This window comes from Amphiprion ocellaris, chromosome 21 (genome assembly GCF_022539595.1).
Source record: "Amphiprion ocellaris isolate individual 3 ecotype Okinawa chromosome 21, ASM2253959v1, whole genome shotgun sequence".
Lineage (NCBI taxonomy): Eukaryota > Metazoa > Chordata > Actinopteri > Pomacentridae > Amphiprion > Amphiprion ocellaris.
The window spans coordinates 22135049-22149235 of NC_072786.1; the positions used below are offsets into that span (position 1 = coordinate 22135049).

Consider the following 14187-nt stretch of genomic DNA (forward strand, 5'->3'; position numbering starts at 1 on the left):
TGGGTGGGACGTAAAATGTCCTCCAATTCTGGAATGAGCCATATACAGTCCAGCTACTACTGATACCGATTAGCGATGCTTTTGACGATACAGAAACCCAGTCTGCTGTATTTAGTTCAACAGTCTTCATATTATGCTCTTAATACAGAAGTGGTGGTGTGCAATAAAAATGACATTGTGAAATGGAAGTATTTACTTCACTCATTCATTCATTAAGAGGCACTTCTTCCTAACAATGTCTGAAGGATGGAACGACGCTTTGCGCATGCGCCCTGGATCACCACCAACATCAGGGAAGCAGAAGAGGATGGCGGAGGATGGGAAGGACGACTCGGTGGCTACTGACGACGATTCAGACCTAACAGCAGCCGACGGGAGCCTGAACAACACGGTGAAAAGGGGGCTTCTAATTCCTGTTTAACTCAAAAAAAAAAAAAAAAAAAAATGCGTAGCAAAGGACGAAGCTGTGCTAACGTTACATTGTTGTTGTCGTCGGCGGACTGTCCACAGCTCAGCAGAGCTAGCTTACACCAAAGCAAGTGAAATGAAAGATAACACGCTAACTATGCTCAGTTCTGGTAATGTTTTCACCATTGACGTTGTTCTATGCCAGAATGGACACTCAGGTTTACTGTTGTGTTCGTGTTATCATGAACGTTAACTTGCTTGGTATGTAATGTTGATAGTTGATGAGGACAGCTGTTAGGATTAGCAGATGGACCAACACGACGCAGACGTTGGCTTCCGATTCGACATTAAAGGGAAACTTTACTTACAGCTCTGGACGAGAGATTCTCCGCTTTTTCTACATTTTAACGCAGTATAACTGTGGTAGATATCTTACGTAAATCTCTAATGGTGCCTAAAATCCATGTTTAGTTAATTAAATTTTTGTTCTGTTTCTGAAAGTGTAAAAGTTTAGGATTCACTGCTGTTTTCGCATGTAGACTACTATAAACTGATCCCAGATCAAAATCACTCTCTATAGACTGGTCAGATATGGACTGGATCATGCCAGATAGGATAAAGAATCTTTAAAATGCCGTTTTAGATTTGTGAAACTTCATTCTTTTAGTGAAAGTGCAAAAAAGGGAACTGATCATTGTAAAGCTAACTTCGGCATCGTAGACCCAGCTGTGTTACAAAGAGCTGTTGTCTTATTGTTGTCTTGTGCTAGTTCAGATGGTGGAAGAAGGCTCCACTCTCCTGCGCAGGATGGAGATCTGTGTTGCCGAGGCTGAGAAAAGGAGCGGCAAAAATGCAGTGAGCATGCAGGAGACGTTCACTGTGTATCTGATCGAAACAAGGTGAGGACAGCACATCCTTCGTGGGTCATTTCAGAAGAAGTGCCGTGGAGTGAGCTGAGATGCTTTGATATGTATTCATTCGTACTTCCTCTTGTTGTAGTGATGAGTTGTATGATTTTACTTCTCTTTTGTGTCAGCGTTCAAACCAAACTGAATTGTGCTGTGGTTTAATCTTTAAAGGCCAATGGATGCGGTCGCTGAAGGCCGTAACCCAGCTCCCGACTCTCTGTGGAGGCGATACAGTGAATTTGAGCTGCTGCGGAACTATCTGATAGTCACTTATCCCTACATCGTGGTCCCCCCTCTGCCTGAGAAGAGGGTGAGTCCAGTGTCGTTTTACTGTTTTTAAGCTCCTGATCAGTGATACATAGTTTTTCTTTATGTCCACAAAGAAATGTCAAATCTGTCATGACTGGATAAACATAATTAGGTTCACAAATTACCACTGGCTTCCATTTTGTAAATTATAAACAAAGGCCCAGGTTAGTCAATAAGGAGCTGCATATCTTGATCATTATTGGCATTTATTTGAAGAAAATGCTGCTGAAACAACAAGCAGTCAGTGAAAAGCCTCAATAAAGGGACTGCATGTAGAGTATGACAAAAAATACTCAGAGCCATGCAAATTAAGTGGCACAGCAGTTTGGTAGTGATGCCTGTACACTCACCTGTTTACCTTCACATTTCATCACCAGTAGATTTCATCTATATTAAATGGACACATTCTATGTTGCTGTGATTTCTGATCATCAATAACTAATACACAAATGCTGCATTTCTTAAAAAAATAAAATAAAATTCTGCATTTCTAACAATGCCAATGGGTGCATACTGCAATGCATACTGTGCTCTGAGTACTTTTCTAGATAGAAAATTCAACATGCCATCAAGTGTTGCACAACATACCCATATGAGAAAACTTTTGCAATAGCCTGCCATTACAAACAATACTATTCTCCGTTTTATTCGTGTCAGTACTTAAAGAACGACAGGTTTTAAAGAAGCCGTTTTTGCTTTGAGGTACCTCACTGTGTGACAGCAGGGCAGTCTGTATTTGCAGTGCTCTGCCTCCACGTTCTGCAACCTTTATGGAAACAGAACAAGAGGCCTGGCAAGTTGCAAAGGAAAATATGGTCATTATTTCACAAATGTAACAGATAACACTATTATGTCATATCTCCAAATATAAGGCAAACGAGTGGAATTCATTCTGTGACCAGCAAACTTTGTCACCTTGGTGGTTGACGATTCAGTTAAGAGCAATGATATTTTTTTAGTTTGACATTGTCTTATTTGCTTACTCAACAATGTGTGATCTCTCCATGTAACCACAGTATTAACAGTAATGTTAACTGGCTTTACTGCAAAAATCAGTCATTCACAAGTATGTATATCAGCAACACCAGTTACAAATGATCAACTGAATTTCTGCAGAAAGAGTGAAAGTGGATGATTAAAATACGTACTGAGGTACATCTGCACTTATACTTGCATGTATAGTGAGCAGCTTTGTGATGTGAAGGTGGTGAGACATGAATGTATAAAAAGCTGGTCTTAATGAAAAATTCCTCCAGTTCTGGTTGGATATAAGAATGTATGGCACACTATAGCACTATAATTCAGTCCTGTTGTTTCATGGATTCTTATCACATGCCTCTCCACTGCTTTGCATTGACAAAGTTCACATATTTATTTATTTATTTATTTAATTTATACAAGAAAAGTTTCATGTTTTTTTTTTTGATCTTTTATTCCGTTGCTTTCTCTGATGTTTTCAGGTTTCTGCTGTGGTTTCATTTCACTATTGGTGTTGTTCTATTTAGGCAGATTTTGTATTCAAGTCAGAATTTTGATGTCATAACAACACTAATACCATCTCAGGTTATTAGAAATATTTGTATTTACTACAAAGATCCAAAACTCACACCGGGCCAGTGTTTGCAAAAATGGTGTTGTGAATACTCTCCAAGCCTTTTAAGTTTCAAACATTAATAGGTAGTTTCCACATGTATTCATCCCAACAGCAGTAACAATCAAGTGTAAAGAAATACTGTGTCCTTAGAAGGTCAAGTTCAACTGTTTGTTCTCCTGCTTGCAGGCAGAGTTTGTGTGGCACAAGCTGTCCGCAGACAACATGGACCCAGATTTTGTGGAGCGCCGCAGGGTCGGGCTGGAGAACTTTTTGCTTCGTGTGGCCTCTCATCCAGTCCTGTCCAATGACAAGATCCTCTACCACTTCCTCACTGAGGTACTGAGTGCTGGACTCTGGATCAGTCCATCTGATTATTTACTGTTCTTTGTTGTTCCAAAATATAACTAACAACTTCTTCTATGTGTGTGTGGCAGGAACATGGCTGGAAGGAGGTCGTGTATGAGACAGGATTTCAGGCAAAGGTACTGGACGTTGGTGGAGCTTCAGTTTCTGTATTTTTACAGGCAATACTTGTAGCATTCATGAAGCTTGAGCACCTCTTGTTACTCCTTTTTAGGCGGATTCCAGACTCAGAGCTCTCAGTGCCACCTTCAGGGTGAGAAATCCAGATAAGTAAGTTAGTGTTTCTTAGATATTCTGCAAGAGGGGCTCAGTTGCAGCTGATGTAGTGTTCACTTGTTGTCATAGTTACAGTGACGCCATAATATCATTCTCATAGTATCATTATGTGCTGCTATCACACAATGATACAGAAATCTTTAACAAAGCTGTAGATCCAGACTATAAGCTGCATCACTGCCAAAATCTAATCACTTGGTCCTTGTGTCATTTCTGACCTTCCCTGAAAATTTCATCCAAATCCGTTAATCTGTTTTTGAGACAGACAGACAAGCCAACATCGATTGTCACACAACTCCTTAGTGGAGTAATGATTGTTTTTTAGACAAATGTTCCAGAACCCCAAAGCATTTTTCTATTTTCTATTCTCTAAAAAAAATTCTCTAAAAAAATATGATTTTTAAAATAATGAAACACAACATAATGTAAAAATTGGTATTTTTTTTTCTGTTTTACTTCCATAAAATTCTATAAACCTTTAAATGACTTGGTAAAAAGTAATTCAGGGAAACATCTTCTATATGTGTGTCTTTGTTCTCTCTTACTCAGACGCTTCATGGAAATGAAACATTACAGCGATGAGCTGCAGTCTCACACATCTCAGCTGCTCCGAGCACGAGCAGTAAGTTCATTCATTGTTTATTCATGCATGTTTGCTTAAAATCATCAAAACTTGTTTTATACATTAAATCTTTAAACCTGCAGTAAGTGATTTTTTTTGGGGGCCCTTGGGGGCAGCAGAAACAAGATGTAAACAGCAATTACATATCGTCATCTGCCTTTTAAGTTCAGCCTATAGCTTTTGTCAGTCAGTTTAATAGAGGCTGTTGTGGTTAAATAAACACTGTGTAGGCTCACTATGAGCGACCCCTTTCACATTACAGTGTCTGATTATAGCTGCTTAGAATATGTAAGTGACAATGACTTGTACTGAGCTCAGAAAGTCTCAAAGGGAAAAAACTACCTAACTATCTAGCAAAAAGAGTCTGAGATTAAAAGTTCATCATTAAATTGGGAAACAGCAGTAAATGAGAAAATATTCTCACCACGAGATTCATTTAGTAGTCAGCTTTCATTGTTTGTGTGTCTTGTAGAGGGTTGCAGATCGACTGTATGGTGTTTACAAGGTCCACGGCAACTATGGAAGAGTCTTCAGGTTTGACAATGAGCATATTATTATGTATTTGTGCAAGAATAGGAAATCTGGGTTGATGATGAAGTGGTGCTGTTTTTACTGTGTCATTGTCAAGTCAAATCAATTTTAGATTGATGCTCTGAACCCCAAAACAGGTATGAAAGACCTGGGTTTTTTTGCTGTTGCAGTTTTTTTTTTTTTGGTTTTTTTTTTAACCAAAATTTATTAGCCAAAACTGTACGAACTCATCAGATTTTTAACTTTGCAGTGGTCCTTTAACTAATCACATGTGGTTCTGTCAGGAAGATGAACCACATCTAAGCTTAGAATTGTGAAATTTTCATCAAAATTACTTTATTCTGCATGTGTCATTTAAACATTTGCCAAAAATACACCATTTGCACCAGACTGTGTAAAAAATAAAATAAAATAAAAATCTGGGGCTCCTCAGCACCACCTAGAAGCCATTAGTGACTCAGCTGCAACCAACAGCATGTGACAAAAATTCAGGGACTTCTAAGCTGAACTTGACTCTGTTTAAAAAAAGCTGATAGATGAAAGTAGAGTAGATGGAGTAGTAAATGTAAGTAGTAAAATATCTATAATATGTAGAGAAATAATTAAATAAATTAAGCTTTTCTTTTTTTAAAGCATTATATCTTTGGCACACTGCACAAACAACATTTTTGAGCCCTACCCCTAGCCTTTGTTGTGCTTTTTTCATAAAGGTGCAGGACTTTATATTACAGTAAAAAATGAGCCCACTGTGAGGAAAAATGTAATAAGAGGAAAACAAATGCTCAGAAAATGCTTGGGGTTCGGAGCGATTAAAGGGCCTTACAATCTGCACAGCAGACCCAGGGTTTGGATAAGGGAGGGGACAGTAAACCCCAGATTTTTCCAAACAGCAGTTTCAAATCTAGCATTACATGAAACAAACTCTTCCTGCACACTTACAAATTTGTGTTTGTGCATCTGTGTGTTCACTGCAGTGAGTGGAGTGCCATAGAGAAAGAGATGGGAGATGGACTGCAAAGTGCTGGTCATCATATGGATGCGTATGTATTTGAGTGTGGACTTGTCATAATCCTGTTAATCTCTTTAAGTGTAGTTTTTCTCCAAATTACAATTCTCAGGATTTACACTTACACTGCTGTTCAAAAGTTTGGGGTCACTTGGAAATGTCCTGATTTTTGAAAGAAAAGTAGTTTTTTTCAGTGAAGATAACATTAAATGAATGATAAATCCAGTCTAGACATTGTTAATGTGATAAATGACTATTCTAGCTGGAAACGGCTGATTTTTAATGGAATATCTCCATAGAGGTACAGAGGAACATTTCCAGCAACCATCACTCCTGTGTTCTAATGCTACATTGTGTTAGCTAATGGTGTTGAAAGGCTAACTGATGATTAGAAAACCCTTGTGCAGTTATGTTAGCACATGAATAAAAGTGTGAGTTTTCATAGAAAACATGAAATTGCCTGGATGACCCCAAACTTTTGAACAGTAGTGTAAATTTAACACATACTGTAGGACTGCTCAAGACTCATAATTTTGTCACACACCTGCAGGTATGCTGCCTCAATAGATGACATCTTAGAAGAAGAGGAACATTATGCAGATCAGCTGAAAGAATATCTTTCCTATGCTGAAGCCCTGAGGTAAGACACAGTTTTAGCCACATCTACACAAAAGTGTTGCCACAAAGTAGCCATGAGTCCTTTGATACCCGTTAACATTTAGAACACTTGCATGCCTCTTTAACATCTTTTTATGTGGTGGTGAATTGATCTATTAGTTTAGTTTGACAGAGGGTAACTGTATGCTAGTTATTGTCAAACCACTAAACTCACCAGGTATTGTTTCAAGTACTGCTAGTTGTTATATTTCACATGGTTTAATAAGACACTGAACACATTTTTATGATTTTATTAAAATATTTTTTAAAAAATATCCTCCTCGGAATCTACAATTAAAAGCACTCCTGACATGTTTCATCCAGTTCTGGCTGAGACTCCTCTCCTCAGAAATGTCTGTCCATAAGCTATGGAACATCTGTGAGCATTTCACAGCATTCTTTGATAGTTTAGCTGCAAAATGTATTTACATTATCGCTCAAAAGTTTGGGGTCACTTAGAAATGTCCTTATTTTTGAAAGAAAAGCATTTTTTTTCAATGAAGATCACTTCAAATGACACAGAAATCCAGTCTAGACATTGTTAATGTGGTAAATGACTATTCTAGCTGGAAACTGCTGATTTTTAATGGAATATCTCCTGTGTTCTAATGCTACATTGTGTTAGCTAATGGTGTTGAAAGGCTAATTGATGATTAGAAAACCCTTGTGCAATTATGTTAGCACATGAATAAAAGTGTGAGTTTTCATGGAAAACATGAAATTGTCTGGATGACCCCAAACTTTTCAGTGGTAGTGTATGGGTGGATTCACAAAGGAAAAGGTTACAGTGACACCAAAGGCCTGATCAATCATTAAAGATGCCATTAAATAGTCTGTATCATTAAGATATCAGCAGATTTACTTGAGAGAGTGATGAACATGGAAACCTTCCCTCCCTGCCTTATTTTTGACTACAGTGTGTCTTAATCGCTTAATCACGTGTTCACTTTGTATTGACCATTTTAGTCCCTCTACGATGCCAGTAGCTAGGATTTGAATGTAAGTAACTGATGATATTGTGTTGCCTTGGCAGGGCAGTGTGCAGGAAGCATGAGCTGGCCCAGTTTGAGCTTGAGATGGCCTCTCAGGACCTCATCTCTAAGAAGCAGCAACGTGAGGAACTAGCTACAGGGGTACACTATACTGACGTTATACATGCATTCCTTTACTCTTCTTTATCTATTGACTCTTACCCATGATGTTCATAGCGGGGTTCATTTTTGCCATCCAGGTCATGTCTGTGAAGCATGACATTCACTTGTAATACTTGTGTAAAGTAACATTTGAGCAAATATGAGTTTTAATGCGCCATGTTATTTGACTAATGAGAAAGATACAGGGAAGAAAAGCCAGAGAGAAGGACGGTGGGACATGATGTGGTTCTTGTCTATAGGCAGCCATTTACCATATACAGGGGGTCCTCGACTTACGTCGGAGTTCCGTTCCTTCGGCCCGACGTACGTCGATTTTCGCTGTAAGTGAGGACTCCATTCAGAAGAGTCTACTTGCGCTTGGGAGCCATAATGAAGGGCAAAAAATTAGCGAATGTAGCACAATCCAAGGTGGCGTACAACCGGCAAATGTAAACAAAGCCATCTTATAGCGTAACCAGTTCATAACATAACAACAAAACGCCGTAGGTCGAGGACATCATGAACCGAGAACCCCCTGTAGTTGTAAATTTACATGCTCTTGTGTGTGTGTTGTTTATCAGAGCTGGTGTGAAATGTGATCACAGCACAAAAATAGGCTGCTGTGTTAACCTGCAGTCATTACCAAATCATTACTTTATCACTGACAAAATGAACTAAAATACAGGTTAATGACAGGAACTGTGTTCTGAGACCAATATTTACATCAGGGCTGTACATGAATAAAATTTTCTGCTAATTGCATTGTAATGGGGCCATTAGTTATTACTTTTGATTGGTAGACATACGCTACCAATCAAAAGTTTGGACACACCTTCTCATTTAATGGCTTTTCTTTATTTTCATCACTGTTTACATGTAGATTCTCACTGAAGGCATCAAAACTATGAATGAACACATACGGAATTATGTAGTAAACAAAAAAGTGTGAAATAAGTCAAAATATGTTTTATATTTTGGATTCTTCAAAGAAGCCACCCTTTGATTACTGCTTTGTCCAAACTTTTGACTGGTAGTGTATAATGTCGGGCTGCCATTTGGATTTGTCAAAATATTGAGACAAGCAGCACACAAGTATTTCATTTTAAACCAAAGTCTTTCAGCTCACAGAGACACCTTCATAAGGCTGCATATACTGGGCCTTTATTGAAACGTTTCCAGTGAAACAGCAACAGATCTGTGCGTGAGCTCAGTCAGGACACTACACACAGCCAGTTGCAATAAAAAAATCATGGCTGAATACTTGTCAAACTCAAGTAAGACTTTTTGGGGAAAGCTACATCTTGGAAACAACTTCTAATTTCTCTGCAGTTCTCAGTGTGGTGTTGTCTCTTCTTCACCTCCTCAGATAGTACGGACATTCTCTTTTAAAGGCATGACAAACAAGCTTTTTGGACAAGAAGCACCTGAGCAGAGGGAGGCCAAGCTTAAGCTGTTGGAGGAGCTGATAACAGAGGGCGAAGAGACTGTCAAGGAGAAAACCGTGGAGTGCGAGTGAGTTGTGGACAAAATGTTGGCAAATTTGTGTGAGAGAGCAGCCTTAAATGTTTTCTGTCCCTTGCTGAGTCATATATACTATCTTTGTTAACTTTGTGTGTGTGCCCTACTTGATGTTTTCCTGCAGAGAGCATGTTGAAAGGGCATGGGTGGACATGCAACGATTCAAGGAGCAGAAAGACAAAGATCTACGCGAAGCCCTCATCAACTACGCTGTCATGCAGATCAGCATGTGCAAGAAGGTACAGAGGAGCCCGTTAGCTAGCTGAAGTTCACAGGAAACCTGCAGCATTCATGTTCATCAGCCTTTTTATTTCTCCTCTCTCTCTGCAGGGGATACAAGTGTGGAGCAATGCCAAAGAATGTTTCCTCAAGATGTGAAGTTGAAGCCATAGTCAGAGGATTTCAGTGATGCTCCATTGTGGATTCTCACAAATGATGCCAATGTTTTCTGGGTGAGGTCGTAAAACCCCAAAATATGTAAAAACATAATACGTGTACAAACAGTAAGCACTTATTTAGCAATAGGGAGTTCTATTAACTGTTAACCTTTTGTGGAGTGAACAGATGTAGGGTGGTGGTAATTTTAAAAGCACATAACTACACACTGGAAATCAGCTCATAGGATGGACTTTTTTAATTACCAAGACCAGTTTCTCTAACTTTTAACAGACACTTTGGCCTTTTGGGCATTTACCAGCAAAGGAATCAAAGTGTATGTGGGATTACTACACTCTTTATTTAAAATGAGGCACTTTATGGTTTTAAGTCATCTCCACTCTGCATCAGAGCAGCTGATGTAGGTGTGAATGAATGCGTGAGACTAAAAGTTTCTGTTGCTTTTAATTTTTACTCTGCCAAGGAATGCGTCAGAGTTATGCGACGATCGGTGTACATTTGTCTGGCTGTTTGTCTGTTAACAACATTACTCAAAAACAGATTTGGTTGAAATGTTCAGGGAAGGTCAGAAATGACACAAGGACCAAGTGATTAGATTTTGGCAGTGATGCAGCTTATAGTCTGGATCCATGGATTTGTTAAAGATTTCTGTATCATTGCCAGATAGCGGCACGGCGTCACTGTAACTATGACAACACTTGCAACACTACATTAGCTGCCTGCTGATGATCACATGATTGTGATCCTGCTACAAATCCACTGCTGTTGACTTTTCAGGACTTATCCATCAGAAATGATACAATGAACATTTGATTAAATTGTGGGGGTGTTTCTGAGTCCCATCAATTCCTGCCACTTGCTACGTAATTAGGTCACATGATTCGGTATCTGTACATAACGTACACATGCATAACACACACCTGTGCTCACCACAAGGTCACTTTTTATTAATCTGTTGGAAATGATGAAATGATTGAGCAGCCTTGGTGGAGTACTGTGCTCTCTGAGTGCTGTTCCTGTTTGTACAATTGATCATTTTACAGATAAACACAGCTGTATTTACAACACAGACACTGTTTTAAACTTGTGTATGGGGAGTTTGTCAGATCATGTCACTGTCATAATCAGACATAATCATAATCAGAAGTTTAGCAGTGCAGTATCAGATTGGAAATGTCTAAAGTCTTAATGGGCTGTGTTTCAGTCACTGTCTCATACTTGTTCCCTCATCAGACAGCAAAAACATGAAAATGTGTCAATGAGAACAGATTTATTGGAAGTCTGACTGTATTAAATATACTATATGTGAGCACAAAGAGTAACAGTTCCAACTTCAGAGGTTACCAGCCAATGGCTCAAATTGATTTGCTGTTGATGGCACGTCCTTGCTTCAGTACATTGAACTGAGATAACTGTTCTGATCGCTAGATGGCAGTATGGAGCACAAAACAGTCTACTAAGTCGTCCATCCATTGTCTATACACATTTTATCCTGGAGAGTGTTGCAGGGTGCTGGAGTCTGTCCCAGCTGACTTAGGGTGAAGGCAGGAGACACCTGGACAGGTCACCAGTCTATCACAGGGTTACACATAGAGACAAACAACCAGTCACTCTTATTCACACCTACACACAATTTAGAATCCCAAATTAACCTCAGCATGTCTTTGGACTGTGGGAAGAAGCCAGGATGAAAGCAGGAACACCCAGGCAGGGAGAACATGGAAACTCCACACAGAAAGGCACCAGCTGAGATTTGAACCCGGAACCTTCTAGTTGTGATGTGATTGTTCTATCCACTGCACCACTGCCTTTTATTTATTTAGTATTTTCTTAATTTTGTCATATTACTATGTGAAACACGCAAATGGCATTTGCTGTATTTTGTTTTTTTTTTATTTGGTTCCCTGAAGGTTAGATGTTTAACGCTGAATCATTCATGTATACAAGAAGCAAACTAGAGTCCCAAAATGCTCCTCCACCTTTATGCTGTGGTTGTGGTTTTCTCCAAAATTCCCACGTCCTCTTGTAAATTCAGATTGTTGTTTGGGGAGAGAAAATGGTTTTCTTTCATCTTGTTAATGTCCATTCACTAATCCTGTGCTCTCTAATTCAGAGAACTGGCTTTTACCTTATGCTAGTGTTTAATTCAGATGTTTACTACATGTAAGATTTTTGGAGCTTGATCCACACAAGGGATTTTAAATCTGATTCTCTCTTGCATGATTCTTTTTGAAGTCTGTATCGTCTTAATCTCCCAACTTTATGCAGGGGCAATACTATGCTGCTGGATAATCCCAAAGTCAACTGAGGTTTCATTTAGACTGATGTGAAACCTGCCATAGGATTTTGTAGTAGTAGATGGGAATTTAAAAGCTAAAATATTTCATGAGCATTAGCTAGAGAAGAATCAGTCATCTATTAATTGATCTATGTAATAATACAAGATGAACCTGTAACCACGGTGACAGCTTTTGTCCCTGATACATCAGACAATGAAAAACAGTTAACCCTGTAAACCCCAAGCAGTTTCTGGCTGTTCCACTGTGGGATCCTGCACCTCTGTGGAAGCAGCACAGTGATGCCTAGAGAGAACTGAGGTGTTCTCTGCAGTATGACTCAGCTAAAATGTCATAAATCATGAAAAAATAAATGAAGTTGAATTTCTTGGATTACTTATTTTATGAACCTGAAAAAAAAATTAATCACCATGTGCAACATTATTTTCCAAGTCCCCACAGACGTTCCAAGTACTGGAAAATAGTGGTGCCAGTATGATGATTCTTCTTGTTTTTATGGTTTCTGGCTCTGATAAATTGAGATTTTCCTGCAATAAATCATTCATATCCCTTGAAATTGTCACAAGTCTCTAGACAGATTTGACCAGACCATTACCCTAAATGGAAAAAGTAGCATATTTGATCTGAATCAAATGAGCTGAAGTACAGGTGCAAGAGGAAGCTACCTCAACATGAAAGCATCAAAAGCACATTATGTGGCTTCATAGCATCTTATGCTTGCAAGGCCAAAGGTGCATATTGTTGTGAACAAATGACAGTCACATTCTCCACTTCCCTCTGCCATCAGGTTATTTTTTTTACAGTGATGCATTAAGGATGAATTAGAGCAAGGAGGCTACAAGATACTGATTACATGTGGTGAGATCCAGGCAGTGTGTTGTACTAATGTACGGTAAGGTTTGTGACACAGCCTGAGATGCTTTTAATTGAACTGAACCCTCGTTCATTGACTCAACCTCTTTGCTCTGTGTTCCGTGTGTTACCGAAATTACATTTAATCTTACTGTTTTGAAGGCTTGCCAGCAATAAGCTTCGTGAGTGTAACGATTTGAATTTTTAATGTTAATGTCAATTTGGATGCTGCTTCTGTTTGGTCTATTTATATGAATAAATATATTACATCACTGACTGCATGTGTCACTGCTCTGCTTTTACAATTGATATGATGTGTGTGAGCGAAGCCCAGAATTATTCATCCTCATGTACAATGTTGATCTATAGTGAATTTTCATTTGAACAACAATTCTTCTGGCTAGAAATGACACAAACAAGTGTTACACATGTTCATTATACATTTGAACTACACTACTGTTCTAAAGTTTGGGCTCACTTAAAATGTTATTTTTTCAAAGAAAGCATTTTTTTCCAATGAAGATAACATTAAATGAATGATAAATCCAGTCTAGACATTGTTAATGTGGTAAATGACTATTATAGCTGGAAACAGCTGATTTTTAATGGAATATCTCCATAGAGGTACAGAGGAACATTTCCAGCAACCATCACTCCTGTGTTCTAATGCTACATTGTGTTAGCTAATGGTGTTGAAAGACTAATTGATGATTGGAAAACCCTTGTGTAATTATGTTAGCACATGAATAAAAGTGTGAGTTTTCATGGAAAACATGAAATTACCAGGGTGACCCCAAATGTTTGAATGGTAGTGTATTTTTGTGTTTAACTCTATATTGACTAATTGCACCATTTCTAGAATAATTCATACCCTCTCAGTGATCACTTTCAAAACTGTTACTGGCCACCACAGCAATAGTTCTTGTAATTCCTATCAATCTTTCTCCATGTCTCCACTGGAGTTCTGGACGACTCTTTATTTGTGACGGTCTTTAAGGTTGGAAGCATAAAAGCAAACTCTTCTTTCTTCTGGTGCCCCGCCAAAAAATTTGGTCAACAGATGAAACTTTAAGATCTTCATTGGAACAGATAAAGACCTGTCTAAAAAGCAACTCCTGAGACACACAATATCTGGATCTTCCATATTTTTTTAGCCAGTAAACATCACACACATACCACCTCCTCCTCTCCTTTCCTGCCTCCTGTCACACACACTGTCTGTGGGAAGTCGTTTCTCGTTATTCTTCATCAAATTTACCAAAACTTTGCTTTCCATGAAATGTCAAGCTGACTTTGTTTCTTTGGAACTCTTGTTCC

At 38.7% G+C, this 14187-nt stretch overlaps 1 protein-coding gene across 2 annotated transcripts; it reads left to right on the forward strand.

Moving 5' to 3' along the window:
- The first annotated feature begins 252 nt into the window (after nt 1-252).
- Nucleotides 253-13146, forward strand: LOC111564073 (sorting nexin-4-like). Of its 2 annotated transcripts, none has more exons than XM_023263422.3 (14): nt 253-391; nt 1183-1307; nt 1488-1626; nt 3406-3555; nt 3654-3701; nt 3797-3852; nt 4408-4480; nt 4953-5014; nt 5986-6051; nt 6568-6657; nt 7708-7807; nt 9174-9319; nt 9450-9564; nt 9656-13146. In XM_023263422.3, the coding sequence occupies exons 1-14, from the start codon at nt 266-268 to the stop codon at nt 9701-9703; spliced, it is 1344 nt and encodes a 447-aa protein (XP_023119190.2). In that variant the 5' UTR covers nt 253-265; the 3' UTR covers nt 9704-13146. The 2 variants fall into 2 exon arrangements, with proteins under 2 accessions (XP_023119190.2, XP_023119199.2); XM_023263431.3 differs by having other exon boundaries at nt 7708-7787; nt 9178-9319.
- Nucleotides 13147-14187: the final 1041 nt, after the last annotated feature.